This window comes from Pygoscelis adeliae, unplaced genomic scaffold (genome assembly GCF_000699105.1).
Source record: "Pygoscelis adeliae isolate BGI_AS28 unplaced genomic scaffold, ASM69910v1 Scaffold120, whole genome shotgun sequence".
NCBI lineage: Eukaryota > Metazoa > Chordata > Aves > Sphenisciformes > Spheniscidae > Pygoscelis > Pygoscelis adeliae.
Genome location: NW_008824032.1, coordinates 6,798,117 through 6,821,762, shown reverse-complemented (window position 1 = coordinate 6,821,762; position 23,646 = coordinate 6,798,117). Strand labels below are relative to the sequence as shown.

The 23,646-nt window shown below is 41.3% G+C and overlaps 1 protein-coding gene across 1 annotated transcript in view; it reads right to left on the bottom strand.

Moving 5' to 3' along the window:
• The window catches only part of ZBTB20 (zinc finger and BTB domain containing 20), a 27,400-nt gene extending 4,420 nt beyond the window's left edge, over positions 1-22,980 (bottom strand). Inside the window, exons 1-2 of the mRNA XM_009329486.1 lie at positions 22,779-22,980; positions 1,622-3,223 (exon numbers count right to left, since the gene is read on the bottom strand). Of these exons, the coding sequence (XP_009327761.1) occupies positions 1,622-3,203 (1,582 nt within the window). The 5' untranslated portion in view covers positions 3,204-3,223; positions 22,779-22,980. The remainder of the gene's footprint in view (positions 1-1,621; positions 3,224-22,778) is intronic.
• Positions 22,981-23,646: the final 666 nt, after the last annotated feature.

The window sequence follows — 23,646 nt, the reverse complement described above, 5'->3', positions numbered from 1 at the left end:
ATTCTATGATTCTATGATGATTCTATGCCTATCAATTTCCTTGGTTGACTTTATGTGTAGTAGCTAGGAATATTTTAGGTCAGGTCTTCCAATATTGTTCTTTATCTGACTCCAAATACCAAATGCAGTGCACAGTTGGGGGTGGGTGCAATAAAACACCTAATCTCAGTGAAGTTATTTGTGAAAAAGCCTTTCTAGCTTTTAGAACAAGGATGCAGGCAGATACATTTGACTGTGTTTTGAAGGGTACATTTTTCTGAGTAACGCAACACTATCTACATAGTATTTTAGCTATTCATCCACAACATAAAGATGAAGAACATAAACAGACACAAAGGGTCATCTTGGGATTCAGGATTCTTGATCCTTGCAATCATACATTTTGTACCAGTCCTGAGAAGTTGACCGTTTTGTATATCTACCTGTACATGACTGCCTTAGATGTCTAGAGGAATTTTTCATTTAAGTGATAATTATTGGTAAGTAGAAGTTAAAAGCTTACATACACACATGGAATTGAAATCTATTAGATACAATGGGGAGGCATGACTTACATTCCTCCCATTCCTTGGGCAATTGCTTCAGGTTCTACTCCATGTATCACAAACCCAGCATTTATTTTAAGATCTGACGTTAACAAAACCACTGCTTGGTGAGAGAAATATTTACTCTTTCTCTAAACAAGAATTTCTCTCCAACGTCAGAATGAACCAAGGGCTAAAGCAAGCAAAATTTAGTCCTGAACCCAGGATAGCTTCTCCATGTAAGATACATACATCTCCTTGCTTTCAAGTCTCGTAACTTGACAAAGCTAGAAAAGGCAGTTTTGGCTCAGTAGTAAATATGGTTACCTATATCGTCTCAAAAGACCATTTACTAAAGCAGTTGCATTTTTAAACAAAAAGGGTGTTGATGTTGTGTTCTACATATATTATTTTAAATTTTTCTCATTGAGCCCTATGTTTCTGTACTCACAGCTAGTGAAACATCTGACTCACCAAGAGACAGGGGATTACAGCAATCAGCTTCAGTGAAGTACAGAAAAACTTCCTGAAAAAACTCCAAATTTACTTTCTTATAGCAATATGTGAGATTTATAAAATAGGTGGCAATGTGTGTAACACCCAGGCCTGGACCTACTGCTGCTACTCCAACAGGAATGAACTTGCCCTAAACTCCTGCCAATCATCACCACTTGAGCTTAAACCCCCGTAGCTGTAAAACTTACAGAGGGATGCCCTTTCTTACTAGATACAGTTTTTCTTTAATGACTTATTAAATTTTCCTCATGCCACTCCTACTTAATGTTGCCTGGCCAGCTTGCAGGGGACAAAAAATGCTTTCCATTTCCTTGGATGGGTGCAGGACACATTTTACTCCAATAAAATGAGCTTGTTTCTGCACCATGCACAGTTAGGCCCCTATAAGGAACCTATATGTTTCTGCAGGGGCTCATCTTCAATGCAGTAAGCTTGGAAAGTGTTCAGAGATACCAGCTCCCTGGATAACCTCTCCCTCCTGCTTGTGCTGGGAGCTGGCAGGTTGGGAATTGGAATCTAAGTCCATGATTATCAATGACTTTCTCTGGCTTCGTGTATAAGCCAAAAGGATGTACTCTTACCTGTGTGTACAAACATGTGCTTGACGTAGTTCTGTTTGGCGGTGAAAGTCTTGTTACAGAGAGTGCACTCATAAGGCTTTTTTTCGCCTTGCCCACCTGCTGTGCTGTGGCCTGCAGATGGGGCCAAGGGCTGTGGGGCTGGCAGCTGGGCAGTAAAGGTTGACAGGCCAGGCTGGGACACTGTCACAAACTGTGTCTGTTGGCCAGCTAAAGGCTGGGGCAGGCTGAAGAGAAAAGGCTTAGGGCCACTGCCAGCAGACTGTGTGGTGAAAAGGGCAGGCAGGTAGGTGTTGCCAGCTGTGCCAATGACCTGAGTGTTGCTGGTCAGAGTCAGTGGCATCCTCAGATTGCTGGTGAGGGTTTCTGTCTGGCGTAAGTAGATCTGTGTGGTTGGCAATGGTTGGGCAACAGTTGTGTTGACAGAAGGCTGCAAAGCCCCCTTTTCGGTGCTGTTATTGACTGTGAGCACTTTGCTGTCCATTTCAACGTCATTGCTTCTCTCTGGCGAGGAAGAGTTGGCATCTACATGCTGCTGCTGCGGCTGAGTGCCATCAGCAGGGACGTCATTTTGATCTGCTTGAGAAGGTTCTTGCTGCCCATCCCGGCCCAGACCAGCCATAAACTGCTGCTCCATGGAATCGGGCTCAGTGCCAATGGAGGAACTGACTCCTGAGTCAAAACTCTCCCCTTTGGGCTCACTCTCAGTGCCTTCTGCTTGGTCAGTGTCCTCAGTGCATTCCTCAGACTCATTGCGCTCAAGGATCTGCACCCTCTGTTGGCCATAGTAGTCATAGTCATCCTCCATCTCCTGCTTAATATGGATGTTGCCCATCAGGGTTTGAATTCGGACAGGACGTGGTTGCTTGCGGCAGTGTGTGGTCTCTGGAGTGGTGGAGAGGTACCGCTCCATCTGTTGCGACCGTTCGTGGATCCGGGTAATCCAGCTGGGGTCTTCCATGTGATGGTCCCTGGGGAGCCCCAGGGCTGTTTCATGGTGGCTGACCACAGCTCCACTGTAAAAGGAGCGCTCCCCACTGCCATTTTGCATGGAACAGGCATAGAGGGCTGAATAGATCCTGTCCACACTGTGCTGCGAATGGCTCTGCAGGTAGCCAGACTCTGTGTCGGTGCTCTGCCCCGAGGTGCCTGATTCAGGTGTTCCCCTGGGTGTCTCCTGGCCAGAATCCTGAATCACCGGATAGACCTCTCCCACATTTTGCGAGACAATCCTTGTGCACTCATCAATCACAGTCTTGATCTGTAGGATGCTGGCAGCTGTGAGGATTTGGAGGGCCTCCGACTGTGAGACCCGCAGCACCCCGCTGTACATGAAGTCAATGAGCTTTTGCACAGACTGGACTGACACCACTGAGGGGATCTCGATGTCGCTGTAGCCCAGCAGCAGCTTGCCCTGGAGGAAGGGGCTGCCAGCTGCCAGCACACAACGGTGGGCACGTAGCATGCTCCCGTGGATGCGGACCGTCACGTCACAGAAGTGGCCACGGTTGCGCTGCTCGTTGAGAGTCTCGAGCACAGAATTGCTGAAGTTGTGAAGGTTGATGCTATGAATGCGCTCTGTCATCCCCTTGCAACTGATGTTACCTGTAGCAAAGCAGGTGACAAAAAAAAAACCAGATTGAGTCTTGTCCTTTGCAGAGCCACAGTCAGGGCATTAGCGAAGGTGACTGCCCACTGGGTAAACAAAACAGATTATACTGTAAAAATCACATACAAAGGCACTGATAAGAAGCCATCATCTCTGTAAGGCTAGAAGTAAACTTCGCTACTCATTTGCAGAAGCTCAAGTCCTGAATTTTTGGACAAAAGCAGACAAAGACAGGTGTAGCTGGGCCTAAATTCCAACCACATTCCTGGGCCTTGGACTTCCTATCAGTCTATCTGGCTTTAAAAAGCCTAGAGCCAGCCAATTGTAAACACTGAGCACATGGATTAAAACTGGATTTTAGGCTGTTCGGATGTGGACCTATGCCAGAAAAGATCAGATTCTTACTTTAATGACCCTTTACACCAAGTTGTTAATGCAAAGAGTCTATATGAAAATGGGATTTCTATCTAGACTGGTATTTTAAGGAATTTGGAGCCTGTGTTTTACAGTACAGTTACTTGTATCAAAAAAACTGGCAGTCACTTCGTAAAATCCAAATCTGGTTCAAGATTCAGGCTGTAAGCGTTCCTAAAATCCCACGCACAGTTTCGTCTGGGGTTGTGGTTTAGAACATTTGCTACCCAATAGTGACAAACGCTCCTCTGTAAGAACCCAAAGCAAAAAGTTAACATGAGCTGTCCCCTTCATTTTTAGCATATCCCAAGTTCTGACTGGCACCAGAATGCCATCATATAAAAACAAATGTTCTCCTCCTGTTATTTACTTGACAGAAACTGGAAAATTACAGACATTTACTCTAAGAAAGACTTTGTCTTAGTTTGGCTGAATAATCTAAATAGAGAACAGTTTAGAAAAGCACCTAACCAATTCGGTTACAGAGCCAACATATCCTTCAAAATTAACTTTTACAAGCAGCTAAAAAGTAACTTCTTAATCTCTTGATCCACTTTTCCCTATCTCCATCTTGCTTGCTTTGGTTTTAATGCTTTTTCGTTTCCTTTCCTGTTCTTTACTCATTTTTCATCTATTTAGATTTTGATGGGCAGAAACTATGGTTTCACCCTTTAACTATGAAGAACCAACTGCCCTTTGAGTGGTAAACAAATAAAACATTATTAATAATTTATTTCTCTTAGCATTTGCAGTACACGCATCACCTTGGTTCCCAGAAAAGTATGCAGAGAAAAGTAATGCAAAATCACCACCAGTATTACAGGCATTTTGTCTTGAATATTCCTACCAAAGCCACAACCCATCTTGCCACAATTACTTGTTAATGTGTGAGAATCCAAAAGTGAAATTTGGTAGAGAAGCAGGAGTAAATTAAACTAGCTTATTGTCACTGTCTGTTTCAACAGAATTACACGGAGCAAATAAATGGCATTGAAAGCAGTTTCATATACATGCCTTTTAGCCCAACAATGTCCCTCTGCTCTAGCCCGAAGGATGCTTTTACATCTCATACACGGGCAGTAGAACACTACTTACTGCAATTTGCAGGAAAATGCGGCATCCTCCCTGCTCTGCCTTTTCGTTCTCATTTATCCATTCCTGACATCTCAAGCACCCTCTATTCTGGTGGTTCAAAGAGAAACCACCTTGGACACGGGTGGTTATTTTAATTCTCCGAAGTAGCTGAATGATAAAAGGGAAGCACAAAGGTCAGGAACCGGAAATCCTGATGGGGCCAAGCTGTCTGAAGAAGTCTGATGTTAACAGATGTAAACCAGCCAGTATCAGAAGGGTACTAATTTCCATGTGAGATTAGAGCACTGGGGGGATAGCAGAAACAAGGAGGAAACCACTAACAGTATCATGGAGGTTGTGAATTACATCTGTCTTGTTCATAAGCTCTGTCGGGAAACCTGAGTTTCCTCCTCTGATGAGACTGATCATAGGCCTGCAAAAACATCTTAGAAACTGGGAGACTTTCCTTCAAGGGCACTGCAACTATTATTACACAAAATAATGTACAGAACAGATATATTCCCTCCTCCTTCCGGATAGAGTCATTCTCCAGAGGCCTCCAGGGCAGTTCCAGATGCTTCCCTTCCCAACATGTCAGATCACACGAGGATTCAAAATGTATTTACATAAAAAGTCAGAATCCTTGATCTGAAAGGAAGAGAACTTGGTAAAAGCTTTGTACTGGTGAGGAAACAGAAGGGTGGAAAATTAATGATAAATAGATGACACCTCTTTTCAAGACCTACTGTAGGCCATGGCAAGCAATTGCATGGCTACCCATTTATCTGCATCTCCCTTTGAGTGGTTGCGTATCAGTATGCTAGAAATCTTTCCATCAGTAAGTATCAATCACTACTTGGTTTGACCCTAGGGCTCCCTTTTCACAAAAACATGTCATTAAGATGTGCTTCTGGAAAACGGAATGACCTCTAGTTTATGTTCTGCTTTGTCAAATGAGGTATTTGATAGTAAGAAGAAATATGCAGCAGTCTAACTCAATAAACCAAAACTCCTGCCTTGCACATGCACAAGGTGGAATATTTCACACATACCAGAGATGCTAGGGACAGGTCTCTTGACTTGAGCAGGTGCAAAGAAGTCTACTTTGTTCCTATGCACCTTCGCAGGTAAAATGAATTTTGTGAGTGGAACTCTGAAAAATGCATCCTCAGGACAACTGCTTTCCAGAAAGGTGTGATATGCACCACGAGACTGGATGACTTCTTGGGAAAGTGAATTCTGCCACTTATCCACAAAGCATGTACAGAAAGGAGGAAGGGCAAGGTTAATCTGTAAGTTTCAGCAGCCTTTCTCAGGTCCTGGCTGTGGGAAGCAAGAGTTGTGTAGCCACAATGTATTTGGTCATTAGCTAACTTGATGAAAACAGCCAGCTGGGGTTAATCAAGGCTAAAGAAAAGAGGTTTGTATGCATTTATGAGAGTGATGTGAACAGCTCTCCTATAGGAAATGATCTAGGATGCACCTTGAGGTGTAGGAACTGGTCTGAAAGTCAATTGAGTCACTTCATAAAAGGCATGGAGTACATTTTGGTTGCTATTGGTATAACAGAGTTTTCCCTTAAAAAAATCCTCTCCTCATTTCTTTACTTCTTCAAATGAAATTGGAACATCTACCACTTCTTCAACTGAGAAACAACTGAAATTCACTCCTTAAGGATAAAACAAGAGGGGTGGGTGTAAGAGACACATAACAAATGGTAAAAAAAACTAATACAGATTTTGAGGATGTTTATTCTAGGCCACCTTCCTTGACGTTCAACACTGAAAACCATACCTATCCAAAGTACAGGCAACCAAATAGTTTGCAGTAGTGTCAGAGATGCTACTACACAAACCACAGCAGTATAAAAGAGCAGCTTTAAGAAATTCCAGAGATTGGTCTGTAGCAAAACCCACTGTCCCATGCAGCTACTCTCCCTCTCTGCAGGAAACTGTGTCCAGATGCAAGTTTTGTGGTTGTCCCTCACTGTATGCTGTTCTAAGCTGAAAGTTCAAAGGCGATGCTCCCCATAAAAGGTGGACTTGCCAAAGCAGGTTTGATTCTAAAGTAAATGCCACATTCTGACAAAAACTACTAGAGCCTTGGACAAGCCAGAAAGTGTGTCAGCTCTTCACAAGACCCAGCTACACACGCGCACACTCACCTACTCGTCACTGCACAGAATGCCTGGCTCAGGAAAAAGACTGCTGTCTCAGGCTCTTCTCAAGCCTGCCACTCTTTTAAACTCGAGACAGTGGGAACCTTTCTGTGAAATTCAAGTGGCCTTTGTTAAGTGCCCTCCCCCCGCTTTTTTTGTCCAGTAAACATGATGTAGAGATCCCAATGGACTTATTCTGAGAAACTCCTGTAAAATGGTTTTGTCTCCTTTCTGTGAAGCAAGTTCTGATTGGAGGGGTATTCACAAACCATATAGGAAAGAATGGGTGTGAAAATGCAAAGGCCATTCTCACCCAGATGGGCAATGAATAGGCGTTTGCCAGTTCAAAAAAAAAAAAAAAAAAGCAGAAAAAAGCAGAAAAAAAGAAAAGAAAAAAAAGCCCAGACAACTGCACAGATTACGCACATTTGCAATCCTCCTGGGATGCAATTTGAAGCTGGCATGGCATAAAGGTGAAACATATTACTGTGCAACTTTGAAAAAAGCTCCGTTTGCCCATATGCAAATGTACCGATTAAACTGTCAGGCTATTCACAGAAACATGCATGGAATTCATCCTCAACTAGTAAGAAGGAGCACAACGTGGATGGGAAAGGAAAAAACTTTTGTTGTGTAATACATGACTGAGTGCTTAGATTAGTGTTTCCCTGAATCTCATCCACCCCTCCCGCTGACTTTTATGCTATGGGCATTCAAAAGAAAGTAGATTTTACCATGACAATAACAATGACAACCTCTCCAAGTACAGTACCAAAGGGGAAGGCAATGACAGAAGGAAACAGCAGGCAGTGGACTCTTGGAAGATGCTATAGAAAATGTGGAAGTGTAGCAATGAGGTACATCAAGAATGGCTTGAAGGCAGTTTTCTATCTGCCAAAGCTACCATACATAGACCTACATAAAGCTAGAAAGGTATGGCTCACAAAGGTGATTTTTTTGTTTGCCAAAAAGACAAAAAATGATCCCAGCAAACACATGATGTAGTTAGTACAGCTACAAAGATGTACAGAATACTGAAGATTGCAGTCACACATAAATGGCTATGTTGTACATTTTAAAATGTATTTAGTAAGGTTTTTTTTGTACAGCCACTAGATGTCCCTTTCTGCAAACCCAGTGCTTAAAGCTTTAATGATTATAACTGAAAGATATCACAGAATTTGATTTTCTCTAGTGTCCTTTAAAATCGCAGTATCTCAAAGCTCATTGCACAGTAATGACTACCGTTTCTAGAAACACAGTGATGATGAAACTACCACAGCTACTGTAGCTCAGCAGTAGCTCAGTGCATAGCCTTCATCTGAAGCAAAACTGCCTAGGATGCTGGAATCCCAGCTCTTTTTGGAAACTTACTGTGTGGTCTTTCACAGGAATAACTAGCAGAGTGAACCCCAAAGGCTCTGTCTTGCTTTCATACTTATGGGGCAAAGAGAATAATCATCTTATATCCTTGAGAATTGGTAGGATTGCTAAGACAGACATAGGTTGAGTTTTTGCCTCAATTTTCTGCAGTAGCATTTAGAAAATTGGCAACCCATCTCACTGCTACTTAGACAAGATTAACTAGAACTAGCTTGATATTGTTGCCTAGTTTGTCTTCCTGACAAGCTTCTCAGGCCTTGCATTGAGAAGAACACACACTTTGAGAGACAGTAGGAAAGTTGGAGGCGTTATATCTCGTATAGAATATAGTATTTTTATATTCTTATCATCAAAATGACAAGTGCCTCCCTAGGTGGGAGAACACCCTGGGCTAAGACAAAGATGTGGCAGTTAGGATTGGTAGGCTTTCTTTCTGCTTCTGGAGCTGTTTCTCTGTGCATCTGTAATCCAGCTACTAGCTCCTGGGAGCGCCACAAACCTAAGTAAGCTGCTGCTGCTGGAGACAAGCACTATCATCTGCTCGGGGAGATCTTATTGCAGCCTATCAGTACTTAAAGGGGGCTTATAAAAAAGATGGCAGCAGACTTTTTAGCAGGGCCTGTTGCGACAGGCCAAGGGGGAATGGCTTTAAACTAAAGGGAGGTAGATTTAGACTAGATATAAGGAAGAAATTTTATACACTGAGGGTGGTGAAACACTTGCACAGGTTGCCCAGAGAGGTGGTGGAATGCCCCATCCCTGGAAAGATTCAAGGTCAGGTTGTATGGGGCTCTGAGCAACCTGATCTAGTTGAAGATGTCCCTGCCCACGGCAGGGGGGTTGGACTAGATGACCTTTAGAGGTCCCTTCCAACCCAAACTATTCTATGATTCCTTACTCTCTTCCTCTACCATGCGTAGTTTTGGAAATCTCTAATCCTTGGTCTCCACACCAAGTCTTGGATGACCACGGCCTCCTGGCTGTATCAAAAGGATGTGTTAGGTTCTTCAGACAGTCATCTGGTCTACTCCTTTTCCTTGCGGTGGGAACAATTTACCTACACTATCTCTTCAGAAATTTGTCTAACATGTTTGCAAAAACAACAATGTGGGGGATTTCCACTCCCTCCCCAGACAGACTGTCTACTATCTTTATAGCAAGACAGTTTTCCCAGTATCTAACTTTGAAACCAATTACTCATCCTTTCCTCCAGCAGACACAGAGAACTATTGACCACTTTCCTCTTTATAGCACTCTCTCACATATTGGAAGGTGCCTCACTTTTCTTCTTTAGACCTATCTTTTCTAGCAAATACAAACTCAGGTCTCCCAATCACCCTCGCTGGTTATATGTACTCTCCTCATTCTTATCTTCTTCCATCTTCTATCCAGTTTGTCCTTCTTTCACTTAAAATGCAGTGCCCTAAAGTGGATAAAGTAGTCTAGCTGAATGAGGTGAATGAAACAGTTGCCTGAGACACTTCATATATGATACTCTTTAAAGACATTACAGCATAAATAAAACCAAGCAAACAAAGCCCTGTTATCAAAACAAAACTACAGATTTTCCTTAAGAAAGGCATGTCTCAGTAAAGAATCCTTAATTTGGAATGAAAATCTCAACTCTTGCATAAACATGACAATTCAGTGGAAATACAGCATTTCCATCACAACATATGAAAGCTACTATAGCCCCACAATTTCCATAGGAAGTTTTCTCATTTCCATACATTAGCGTCTCCTGTTCCAAACTTAGCACCATAACCATGGGTGCTTTCTTCAGCTCCGATGACCTGATTTATCCCTAGTGATGAAGTTTTATTTTCTGTTGTTCTCAAGTTAGTTACTCTAAAATAAAACTGGATTAACAGCAAAAATTCATATCTAGTGTTTCCATACACAAAATTAGTTTGGTTCCAACTCTCTGGGACCAAATTTAGTGGAGCAACATTTTTTCCACTCAAGGAAGTGACTTGAATGCAAATCATGAAAACCTGGTAGTGGCTGACTTCTCAGTATATCTCAATGATGCTAGAGAGGCCACTTTAGCCAATCCAGCTCAGACTGATTCTCCTGAATATTTGGCCTCATTCTGAGCAGGGGCCTGCAAGAGGAAAAGCTTGTATGGAGTTTCAGGAACACAGAAGAACATTTGTATCCTCAGCAGGAGATCTGACCAGGAGCAGCCCTTGCTTTCTGTTGCTTTAAAGGTTTGCTGGAGTTTTCACCCAATCATCTGCTTGAACATCTTGAAAATCAGTATCTCCTTCTATAATATCTATCCAAAACAAACACCAGATGACACTACACGAATTGCCCTAACCCTACCAGATTGTTGTTAGAATCAAAATATGTAGCAGTCTACATTTAACAGGAAGTACTGTATTTTTACCAGCACAACATCTATTAATGTGTCAGTAATATACTCTATGGAAGAAAGAATCACTGCGTTCTGAAAGCTGTTAAACTTCTATAAATTTCATAGCCTAATAACTACTTTTATTTGAAAGACAGAAATGTATGCACACACAAACACAACCTTATTCTCCAAGGAGCAAACATATTGAGTAGATGGCTAATAAGAAGGAGTATGCTTAAACTTTGTTCCGGAGACAGCCTTTTTCTGCAGACTAGAGAATGTTCAGCAAATTTCCTATGGACAATTTATTCAGTTAATTGCCCTGTCCTTTTTAGCATCTACCTAATGATGAGATATCCATTTTACATGAAACTGAAGACTAAACCATAGGTGTTCTGTACATAAAATATATCTTCTATATCCAGTGGGCATAAAACCCCAATGTCAAGCATAAAAGCCTCTATTTCAGCCAACACGCTTGGGGAGCGGGCACTGAATCACCTTCCTATGCTTTGCCTGAAAGACTGCAGGAGGAGTCCGTCAGCACTAATCCTGTTTGCTCTACAATCCACAGGTGGCAATGTCTGTGCCTCAGTTTGCTTCACATGTAGAACAAGGACCGCATCACACACTCAGTTCTGCAGAAGGACTGCCAGTCTTAATTAATCTGAACAAATTGTTTTGCATTCCTTGGATAAAGAACACTACAGAAAGACCAAGAATTAACTCCATAGGTCTCTTCAAATTTTGTTCTCCGGACTTACAAAAATGAAGCTTTCCTCTCACACTACTCTAGTGCCTTGATTCCTTTATACCTCTTTTTGGTGAGCATCCTATTTACAACTGTAAAACACCAGGTAAAAACTAGCTCCAATTTATAGCAGTCTGGTGACTAGGGGCTTCGAAGTGTTAACAGCACATTCAGCTATTTTTAAGTTAAAGAAATACTCCATTTTTAGCCAAGGTATTTACTTTTCCCACTTTCACTCCAGTTTGTATTCTTGCTATTTTAGGAACTCCAAAGATACTTTAGAGTAAAGAGAGTGTACTCAAAAGCCATTTTTATTCCCAGGCACATACTTGGGGTCCAGTCCAATATATGTCCACTGTAAACACTGGCACACATATACACATATTCTGTTTCTCTCAGTTCCTCTCTCAGCCCTTGTCTGCAGGCCCTCTGCTGCTACAGCCATGCCATCATATCCCCCTAACATAGGCACGGACTACATTGATGGGGGATTCTTCTCCTGTAGGTATCTACAACACCTCCAAGCAACATACACTATGTTAACACAAGAACCACTGAAGCTGTCGTCACAGCTGCATTAACAGGGATTTCAACAGGCCGGCCGTATCATTACAAGGGTGTTAATTCCTGTGCCCCGGCCAGCTGTAACCTATTTACGTTAGCAAAAGACAGGATCACCAAATAGCCTTTTAATGCTCTTTTTTAAAACGTGAAGGGGGAAAACTGTTTGTACAACTGCCCTCTTGTAATTGGAAACAGAGAAAACAACATGGCCACATGATGGCACCATTTCCTAGGAAGAGAAATGAGGCTGTGCTCAACCCTCCTTCAGCAGGGAACATTTTCATGTTCTACATGAAAACTGTTTCAACCGTGCTTGCTTGTTCCCAGAGAGCTCCCGCACGATCCTGCCAAGCCCCAGCATGGCCCAACTGTTTTAATTGGCTACAAGTTTAAGGCAGTTTGGTTCTTTAAAAATCAAGTTTAAGGCAGTTTGGCTCTTTAAAAATCTGGGTGCATCCATTGCTAGTTTTCCTTCGTGCCAGGTGCTATTACTCAGAGGGCATGCTGCACTAGTGGACCTGCAGCAAGAGAGCCGCTGAACAGGGAAGAGGAGAGAAAGGCCAGCAATGCTGGTGAAGTTACGGTGTGAACACTTCCCACTCAAACAAAGAACAGGGGGATGCTTCTTGGAAAAAAAAGAATGAACTTTTTGGCAAATGTAGGCAAACAAGGTGATTTATTTTGCTATTCTATGGTCCTGATTAAAAGCTTACTGTAGTCTTTAAGAATACCTTCACCTGCTTTATGGGCTTTTGTTTAAATCCTACTAGTGTATTTCAGACTGAATACCCGTAAGGAAAGTGAACAGGGATTGCTTTTGGTCATCTCGCTCTGGTGGACTGTATAAACTTATATCCTCTCTCAGAAGCATTGTTTAGGGAGGAGAAGGGGCTGGGGTTGGAGGTGGGAGCTGAGTCTGGAGGAGGAATGAATTAGAAGGATAATAGGTGCAAATATATTAAAACATGTCTCCAAAAGAGACAATTGCTATTCTATGAACTCTTTCACGTTTGCCCTGTATTGTTAGGTTTTTTCCCCCAGGCAGAAAGACAAGGAGGAAAAGCTTATCAGTTTGAGTGTGGTTAAACACAGTAAGCCTGAAAGCCTGTGGGCTTTGGTTAAAAGGAAAATATAGATTAAAACCTCTTAAGATAATTACCTGTTTAGAAGGTTTCTATTCAAGCTAGAGTCCTCTACAGGGAGTGTTTGTAGCAGTCTGTTAGGAAAAGGGTGCAGTCAGAAATGGTTGACTTTTGTGGGAAAGCAGCTGCCCGTGGAAGTGCACTGCTTATACCCTCCATGTTTCCAGAGAAAGGCCTTTCACTGCAGGAGATTTTGTTCTGGTCACAGAACTACTGGTTGATGGGAGAAACAAGGAATGGATGGAAAACTGTAAATGCCAGTCCTCAGGGCTGGGAAAAGGATTCTTTTATCTCTTCCAGTGGCTGTGTCTCAGCCCTGAGTAGAGGAAAGCTATCACATGAAAATGCTAGATTTTATTTGGTTATTTTTTCCATTTATCTTTTTTATCTATTAGTGAAAGGGTAATTGTTAACTAGTACAACTGGGTGCTTTGGTGAATATTTCAACTTAGAAATATCGTGAGACAGATATTCATACTGTTTTGGACTGTGGCTTCTTTATTTTGAGTTTATGGGATGAGTGTTCAGGCCTGCTTATAATTCAGATTTAAATATCAGTGGGAAACAGCGCATGCTCACGTCAAGGATGCTGAAGGCCACAGGGAAAACTTCTGTCCTCAGTGAGACCTCTGCAATCCCTGGGAGCAGACTTATTTCCAAAATCACCTACTTAGTTTTGATAGGAAGAGAAATGTATGGCAGAATGCTTTCAACTAATAAATGAAGTCAATAAACAAGAACACAGCATTCATAGGTGGCTTGATATCATCAGATGGATCTGTAGCATTAAATGTACATTGTCAGTTCCAATGCTTCCCCCCCTCCCCCCCCAGGAAAAAGGCCCTGGAATTACATGTATACGCAAGCATACAGACACCAACAGGTGATACTAATACAGTGCATGAGAGTTATTTCTCAGGTCTGCCTTCAGGCACATTCTACCTTCTACTCAGCCAAAAACATTAGAGAGAGCATCTGGGAGGTTTTTCTTTTGAATACCGGGAATATGCCCTGTTCTGAAACGCTGCATAGGATCAAAGCACAAGGTATTTTGTTAAAGTTGACATGGTTGCACACACAGGCCTGAAGCTATGGGGAGAAGTCCCTTGCTCTGTTTTTATTTCCTCTATCATACCCCTTTTCACACAAAAATTGCTACTTTGTGGTTTTTTTCTCTGTCTGTGTAACATCAATAAATTACACGTTATCACTCCTATCGTCTAGTTATAAAGAGCCTTTCAAGATTTTTAATAGATGCACAATATTGCTACACTTACATTTTCACTGGTTAAGAACTCAAAAATAGCTGTTGTGAGATTACTCTTAATTTATACTACTTCTCTCTTGTGGGCTTTCAAGAAGCAGCATTTCACCACATGTCACAGATTGATACAGAGTATATATTGCGCATCTCAGCCGGGCAGAGATCCTTTCAGTGTTTAACACAACAAAGCTGGGATGAGTAGGGGTTCTAGGATTTGTTTATCCTTTTTTCATAGGCGCAGTTAATTCCTCAAGGAGCTATTTGTGCTGACAGATTAACTAGAGATCTTGAATTCTCTTTGTATTCCAGTTCCTGAGTGGTAGATACATAAGACTAGATCTCATGTTAATTTAGCCTTGTAAATGACTCCATGGACAATGAAAACAGTCACAGAAAACATAAATAAAAAGATGGCACAATGGCATTCCCTCTAGAAACAATAATTGGCATCCTCAGGAACCCAAACGCACAGTGACAGCCAGACACATTGCTGTGGTCTGCTGTGCACCAGGCTGTGAGGCAAATACCCTGATGCAAATGAAGGAGTTTAGTGGCACTCTGATGGCTTACAACTGACTTTCACCTATGGAGTAGATCAAACACCACATTTCTTGTGGAAATACAATTATTTTCCCCCACAACATCCCCTAGCACGCTTTATAAACATTAGTAGGTGGTATTAAACAGTACCTTGGTTTTATGTTTCATGTTCTTTCCCAGTACCACGTTAAGGCTTCACTTCAAAAACATTTTGAATGAAAAAGCTCTCTTTGTTCAGCTGAGAACAATACAAGAATTGTTTTGGTTTTCTCTCATTCGGATACTGCTCTGGCCCTACCTTGTTCTAAAGTTATTGAGTGGGATCACAGCACAAAGATTACATGGCTACTCTACCACAGCTAAACAAGAGAAAAAAGGAGAAAGTGACTATGGAAGTTTAGACGAAAAGAGCGAAAAGCTCCAATGCTAAACAGATCACAATGGTGAGAAAGGAACAGAAGGTGACCAAGTCTATTTTTACATCTGTAACTTTGGAGCTGCGTAGTTGCAACAAACCAGTCAATGTTTCTCAAAGCATGGAAGGTGTCTCCCTATAGCATGCAAAGGACTAACCAAGAGAGATGTAAGCATTGAGTTATGCAGGGTTTTAACAACACACAGTAGGACAAAAGGAGATGTGGATGTAGCTGCTTTAGTTTCCTTCAAGTAAGAGTCACCTGTCAAACACTGGAAGATCTTTTATGTTTGACTCCGCTACATAAAGTGTCCCTCTGCAGACCATATTAGGGAGATGGCACATTTGGTTTAGCCTTCTCACCCGACTAGGACAGAGGAGATGACAGCAGTAGCATGCGTGGTTGAGACATGAAATAACAATGATTGGCGTGATTATGTTTGACATCCTTCAAGCAAATCATATAAAGTGGCAGTTTTGGTATGTGCAACTTTAGGAGGAACAGCTATTAAAAGGAAAAAAAGAAGAGGAAGTTAGTCAGAAAGAGTCTGAAAGGAAAAGATAAGGAATTAAAATCCATAAGATCAGCAGGGAGGTGGCCTTAATAATGCTTTATTAGAGTACATACGCATATCCAGGGACAACAGCAAAAAAGTAAGGAAGCAGAAAACGCTACAATGGTTAAATAACAAGGTATAAGAGTTCATTAAAGCTGAAAATGTATCCTTCCAAACATGGAAATCATGCCTAAGTGACACTAATAGAACTGAGCATAAACTGTAGCAGGCTAGATGTAAAACAAAGATTAGGTAGGGTGAAGAGGAAATTTAAAGAAAAAAACCACTAAAGATATAAAGACAAATACTGTAATAAAACATGATTTAAACACATCAGACAGAGAAAGCTTACAGGGCAATGACCGGTACCTAAGAAGTGCTGTAGATGATGTGGATTGATAGATTAAGTAGGCAAGTAGTAGACTCAGTGGGTTAGCTAGACTACTGATCTATGAAAGCAGTAAAGGTAATCAAAGAGGTTGCAGAAATTCTACAGTGGAATTGACATTATTGCTTTAATTTTCAGAATGGAGGATGATGGAAGAAGGTAAGCTAGATCAAGGGGGAGAAGAAGAAAGCACTGTTCTGGAGACTGCTATTAAAAAAAACAAACAAAACACATACAAAAATGAACAAAAAAATCCCAAACAACAAAAGAGTACTAGAACATCTTAATACATTGAACAGTGATAGATAGTTTTATAGTATTCATCAGTCACTCATTTCATGAGTGAAGCAGTTGAAACACTCATCCAATATATAAAGGAAGGATTTACTACAAGACTCACAACTTAAAGAATGGTAATAAAAATCTATGGGGGGCAGACTCTGAAGACAGGAACAGGTAAACTCAGAAACAGACTGCAGATATCTTACTGGACAGTTACACTATGTCTCAGTGGCTGCAGCATGACTTAAAAACAGAAATATCACAGTATTATCAACTCAGTCAGTTCAAAATCTTAAGAATGGAAGCTACAGAACTGTAAACAACAAGACTTTTTATCCTTTTCCCTGGTACTTAGAAAGAATAGATACACCGGGGACATATCTTCAGGTTCTCCCCTGAAACCATGAAAGCTAGAAACTTGCACAGCTGTTTTAAACCAAAGCTGAAATTATGCATGTTATCACTGAGAGTTCTCTAAATAGCGAGCAGTAAGAAAAGCACTGAATACCACAAAAATTGACAACCTAGCATCAAGCCAGTATTACAGGGTCATCAAATAAGAGAATCAACATTTAGGATAATTAGACAAATTTTCAAAAGCATCTATGTGTTAGAAATGTAAGTGATTTATGCATCAGTGAAACTTAGGCTCCAAAGTCACACAGTTGCTTCTGAAAACATACTCACTGACTTCATAACTGAAGTACCATATGCTATTAGTCATTTCTCATGAGAAGAAAAGCCCGAGAGACCAACCTGACAAAACTCACTTAGTGTACTGATTAGGAATATAGAGACCAGCTCCTATCAGTAGTACAACATTTTACACTGCCAATTCTTCAGTGTATTGTGATGGCTTTTTCAACAGAGGCAGGGTGAGCTCAGCTTATGGTTTTACATACCTGTACTTGTACTTACTTCTGTCTCTACACAATTCAAGCAACGTATGTCTGCTTCTATGAAAGCACAAGTCATTCCTGGCTGATATTTCTTTGATAATCTTACAAACAGAAATATAAACCTACAGGACATAGAAACCACTTAGGACTGTTAAAGAGAGAAGCATTTACTAAACAAAACTTCAAATGTTCTGCAAGACGGAAGTATAGTTAAGTGTCATAACATCAGTATTTGACAACTATGGATGTCCTTGCTTTCAGTTTAGCTTGCTACAGAGAAGGCCTGTACCATTATTATTATATCATCTAAAATAGATATCTAAACATACATCATTTCTTAGGTCACCAAAACCAACCTAAAAATACTCAGCATTAGCTAACACATTCCATACATAGATTATCAAAAATACAAATGAAATTACTATTGACGTACTGCCTGCCTCTGAAAACAAGGAAGCTGGTAGAATGAGGGCCCCCCTCCTCCCCTCTGTGAGTGGAGATCATTTGAAAGCTCCAGAGCACTTCCTAGGGAATCATAACCACAAATTTTCAGAGGCAGAGGGAAGACCATAAGGGCATGTAACCGTTCTCTTCCTGCCACAGAACCTCAAAGAGAAACACAGGAAACCTAAAACATAAAGATGAGGCCAAACCATCTTCAGATCCATCTGGCCTCTATATTAGCCCCAGGCAAATCAAACTTGTTGATTCATGGGAAGGGAATGGTGGGTGCCTCTAGCTGCTCAAGAAAGTGAAACCCCAGAGTTTCCACATCCACTCTCAACGCTCGGTGGAGTTCAGGAACCTTGTGAGGTTTCTTCTCTGCCTTTCCCCATTATGCTGGAAGGCTATCAAGCTACAAAAATCAGAACTTAGAAGGAGAAAAAGAAAACAGACTGCCTCAAAGTTCCCATCCCATGAAAGCTAAAAAATGCTGGAATTGGACCAAGTCAGCCACGTCACTTGAGCATGTATGGACAAAGGGTTCAGACGTGGTCCATCACCGACAGTGTTTATAAAGTGCCTTCTATTTAATGCACAAAACCTCCCCGGTCCCTTGCTAAAACATAACTTTAGAAAGTCCTCCCCCATCCCAACGTCTTGCCAATGATTGTTTCATGGATTTATCAAAAATTATCCATGCCTCACTTTCCTTCTCAACTTTCATTCCCTACCAGAATCTCAGGTCTCTGCAAGAATTCTGTATTCTCTAAAATCATAAAAATTGCTTCAGCAGTTTTTCCAATGATCGTCCAACCTGCCTCTCAGTCCCATGGAAACTCTTTGCAAAGATGTTGCTTTTCCCTTGTCTGGAACAAATTCCTTCACAGATGGACCATCCAATGTCTAAGAATAACTCTTTTAACTATCAATAGAGACAAAGAGATTCAGTTGCACTGTTCCCGTGGGATTCCTTTGAGTTTGGACACATCTGTTAAGATGCATACATCAGAGCTTGAATGAAGTTTTTGTCTGATTGTATCTCTGAGAACTCGTGAAAGTTTCTGCCAAAATGAACTTATCTCTTGGCACTGGCAAAACATACATAGTTATAGATGCTTTCTGAAGGGCTCCTGAAGTAAGTGGCCTATACAGACCAAATCAGTTTAAATACAGCCAAGTCCTGATGACTTCCTTCCCTCTCAGCAAAATCTTTAGAAGCTTTACCTGAGGCAGTTCAGCCTTCAAACTAGGACCCTACCAACTTCATGCATTCTCTATCCATAAGCAAGAAAGTATGTGGAAAACTGCAAATAGCAACAATCTCATATGCTTTCCTTTGCTTCTTTGTAACCTTTCCAGAACCTGTGCCTCCATGCTTGTCCTTGTAGCTTTTTGCACAAACACCCTTCTTCTGGGTAAGCAGCTACATCTGTTTGTGACAGCTGAGTAGCTAGAGGTATAACTCATTTGGAGCTCTATCAGCTCACTCTATGACTTAATTCCAAATTAATTCAAAGTGGTGCTTTTTATCTGCCAAGTCCTACATGAAAATGCTTACTTCAGAAAGCACCTTTTCCTCTAACTTGTTTCTCCAATTGCATTGTGTGAGCTAGCATTTCCCAAGACTGAAAGAGATGGGAACTGGACACAATACATCCTAGGTTCTGGATTTTGCTTCAAGGATTCATCTGCACTGGAAATTTATCATAATGTTAAAATCCAGAAATCTAGGACCCAGTCCTACAAGGGTCAGAAGTAATTCAATTTCATTGGGAATAAGCGGCACCAGAAACAGCATGCAGAATGTATTACACTACAGAATTAAGCCCTATATTAAGTTGCGCGTCACATATGACTTTACCCAGATTTTTTTGCTAAGTACTCGTTTCAGTAAGACTGGCATTCAGACTATTGCTTAGGCTTTCTTCACCTCTGCCTTTTACAGCCGAGGAGCAGATGGCTATCATAGAGTTTTTATTTCCTATGCTTGGAAAAAGTATTTTGATCTGAATCATTCCAAAAGCACCCTGATTTTTTAAAGTAGATTGGCTTCTGAATATTTCTCATAATAAATATGTGGTGTTGTTTTCCGCCAAGCACTAGTGACTGTGCATGCAAAATGGTCAGTGAAGATTTCAAACTGATTTGAATAGGTGGCCCATAAAATCCAAGTCTTTTTTCCAGATACATGAATGAGGGCTTATGGAACCATCTGTACACCAGTGCATTTTTCCAAGAATTGATATAGCCTACCATGCTGACTCTTTCTGGGTGTTACTGATATTTTCAATGAAAATTCCTCTCAAACTTCCTGTCTAATCGTAGTTTTTAAGTATTTTTAAATTATTTACAATCCGCTAGAAAACTCCCTACCAGAATGAAGAATGTCCTTTGAAAATGAAATATAATCTGCCCAGTTGTGGGGGTAGAGGCAGTATGGTGGTCTGGGTAAGGGAGGAGAAGCAATGTTGTAGTGTCTAGAAGGTAGAGAGAAGGACAGGAAGTTGTGCTGGCCCAAAGAAGTAATGCATCACCACAAGTCCAAAAGTTGAGAGGAAAAAAGATGTGGCAATGTAGCTCTGAGAGGAGGGGAAGAGAAGGACAAAGGGAGGGATTCTAGGGCGAGGGGAAAGAATCAGTCCAAAAGGCAGGGGAGGCAAGAGGTAAGGAGAAGGAGTTTGTAATGACAGGGAAGCCTATTTTTAAATGTCAGGAGCCACAGGTATTAATCTCTTGGGTCAATGAAAGTAGTCCAGCACTAAGGATTGAGGCAATATTAAAAAAAAAACAAACAACCACATAACACAGAGATAGCTATAGTAAACATGCAGTAAATATTCATCATGCCTCATTTTTAGTTCATGTGAGAGACTGGCATTGCTATTTTGCAACGGCATGCCAAACACTAATTATATGCACACTGCCTCGTACAAATACAGCCTGATAAAGGTTATAACCCATCATAAATAATGGGAGTTTTTCCATTGGTTTCAAAGCACATGGAATCAACTAACAGAGATCAACACCACAAGACATCTTACCATTTCTTGATTTTTTGCAGAACTCTAACTGTATTTTGGGAACTAAATTTCAACAATTCCTGAGATAGGACAATATTAATGCTGAAATTATTATTAAACTTCTTTTCTGAAAAAAACAATTTCAGTGCGAAAGGAGCACCTAACCTGGGTTTGAAGTTTATTCATATTGGTATTGTGAATTTAGTAGGAATGGAAGGTGATTTGGGGACATGAAAAACTTTGGGGTCTAAAAGACTCTGTCCACAGAACAGGTAGAGCATGAAGAGCTGCCGGCTCCACCTCCCCCTACTGCCCTCTGCCAATATTCCTCACCCCTGAACTTGGCCACCTCAGAAAGCAAAAGCAGGAGTTCATTCTCCAAGTTCCCTACAATCCCTGCTGGCCTCTGTCCTAAGGTTGCTTTCATGGGTTTCCATTTGTACTGTCAAAAAACATCAGTGTGAGGTTTCAAATCCCATTTACTAATGAACTCTTTCATCTTTGTGAATGGGATAAAGAGATTCTTTGTTTGAAAATAAGGATTATTATTTCTTGTTGTTCTGCTCATTTTTTGCATCTTTTCACAAGCTTTTTGTTTTCAGAAAACATTACAAGACAAAACTGTACCCCAGTTTTAACAAAGAGCCTGACATCTCCAATTTGAAGAGAATTCTTGTATATACTAAATTGCATGCTGCCTGCTGCTCAATTGTTTCACATCCCTTTCTTCTCCCCAAATCACCAGGTGAGATTTAGGAAAGTCTCCCCAATGTTTACCAGCTCTATTAAAATCAAGATCTCTAGAAGAAGCTCATAATGAATAAAGTCAGAAGCCAACAGGAATGAATTGCAGCTAAAGTGATTTTGATAGTGATGATCCCTATAACCTGGCTGCTTCCAAGCTTGGCCCTGAGGCAGGATTTTTAAATTAAAAAAAGAAAAGGATATACATACTTTTTAATCTGATTTTTTATTGTCATATCCTGATTTTTTTTATAGGCCTTTGCAAAGTCTGCTTGGCTTCTGAGCTCTTGAAACCTGGTGTCATCACCTTTCTTTCTCATTTTTTCCCCCTTGCAAATTTTACAACATCCTAAAACCACCGCAAAAGAGGTAAACTACATATTCTAAACCTAGTGAATGATGAGGTTCACATCACCCTGCACATTCTTGCCCAAGAGACTTCCAGGCAGGGACCACTGTGAAATGACAATGTTTTGAAGAACCGACAGGGTAAGTTCTGACTTTCCAAAATCCAGTTTTAATCATTCCCTCCCTTATTTTTGTATTTTTTGGCAAAATGGAAAAGAACATTTTTAAAAGGCCAATTAACCCACGCTGAGTAATCTGAAAGTGAATGCACTCAAAACAAGGGCCTTAAACTGGTACAACCACACAGGTCTACAAAGATTTTCCAGACTGTCACAGACTGATCCTCTCCACAAAACACTGCCCCCTTTCTTTGTGGAAATCCTTTACAATCCTGGGTGTCAGAGCCAGACAGTTGTTTCCTCCCATTGCAATACAGCACAGGCTGAAAATCCCCAGTCAGTAGATATGCTTGGGTAACGAGAAGCATGTGACTACCTGGAGAGGAATAACTACAGCTCTAGTTGGAAAGAGACATGCTTGAGGGGTCTTCCCTTTTTAATTTGTAAGAAGCAGCAACCCGACCCAACAACATCCTCTCAGCTTCCTCTGACTGATGGCATTATCACGACCTTAAGACAAAACACTCTGTTTCAGTGGTAATTCCCAAAGAAGGGAAAAGGTAAGCCCTGAGGAAGTCCTGCTCATGCCATTATGGAAAGAGCATCCAACTGGAAAACCTGGTCCGCAGTAAGGAGCGTGTTTTCAAGAACCACAGCGCAACCCAGCAGCGTGTTGGTGTACTCACAATCAGATGACCCTGTGTGTGCGTGCAGGTTTGTTGGTGAATGTGGTGAGTGGATGAGGGCCGGGCTCAGAGACGGAACAGCTTCAAGGTTCAGGCAGGGAAGGCCCGGCTTGGCGCTGCATGCACCCGTCTGAGTAATCTCATTCTCCTCAGACGCCTTCTGGTTTTCAGCTGTCTTGGGTTTCTTCCTGAAAATAAACAAAGAGACCTTTGAAGGGACTGACTGCATATTTGGGAAAAGGCATTTTTAGAATCTGTTAAAGATAACTTTCTTCTCCACCCCCCCTTCCCTTACAGGGAAGAAGGCAGAGAAGACTTTCCTCCATGCTTCTTGTTTGGAAACAAGCTGCTCCTTGTTTTGACTCTGATGCAATGGCCCTGAGACTGTGTTACAGCAAATAGGCCAAGCACGAAGCTCCTCATTCTGCCCCTACTGATGACATATAAAATAAAACTTGTCCCAGTGGTTTAGACAGTCAGAACTCCATTTGACAAATATTAACCAAGGCTGTAGCATTCTGAAGAGAGAAAGTCGTACAGAAATGTAATAGAATTGTCTGAAAAGCAAACAAATATGCAAGTTTCCAGTTCAAAATGAATCAGTGCAGAGACTCTTGAGATGCAGAGGTCATCTAAGAAAAGCATGAAGATTTGGAGCCTGAAACAACAGGCTATGAGCACAGTGCATGCAAGCTCTTAATGCCTCCCTCCATCCAGGACCTCTGAGCATTTTGTAAACACAAGGAATTAAGCCTCAGAGGAACATTAAGCAGGTAGTTAATCACCTTCATTTCACAGGTGGAGAAACTGAGGCACAAAGAGAAGTGGTGGACTTCGAATCACACAGCGAGCACTCTGTATGGGGAGG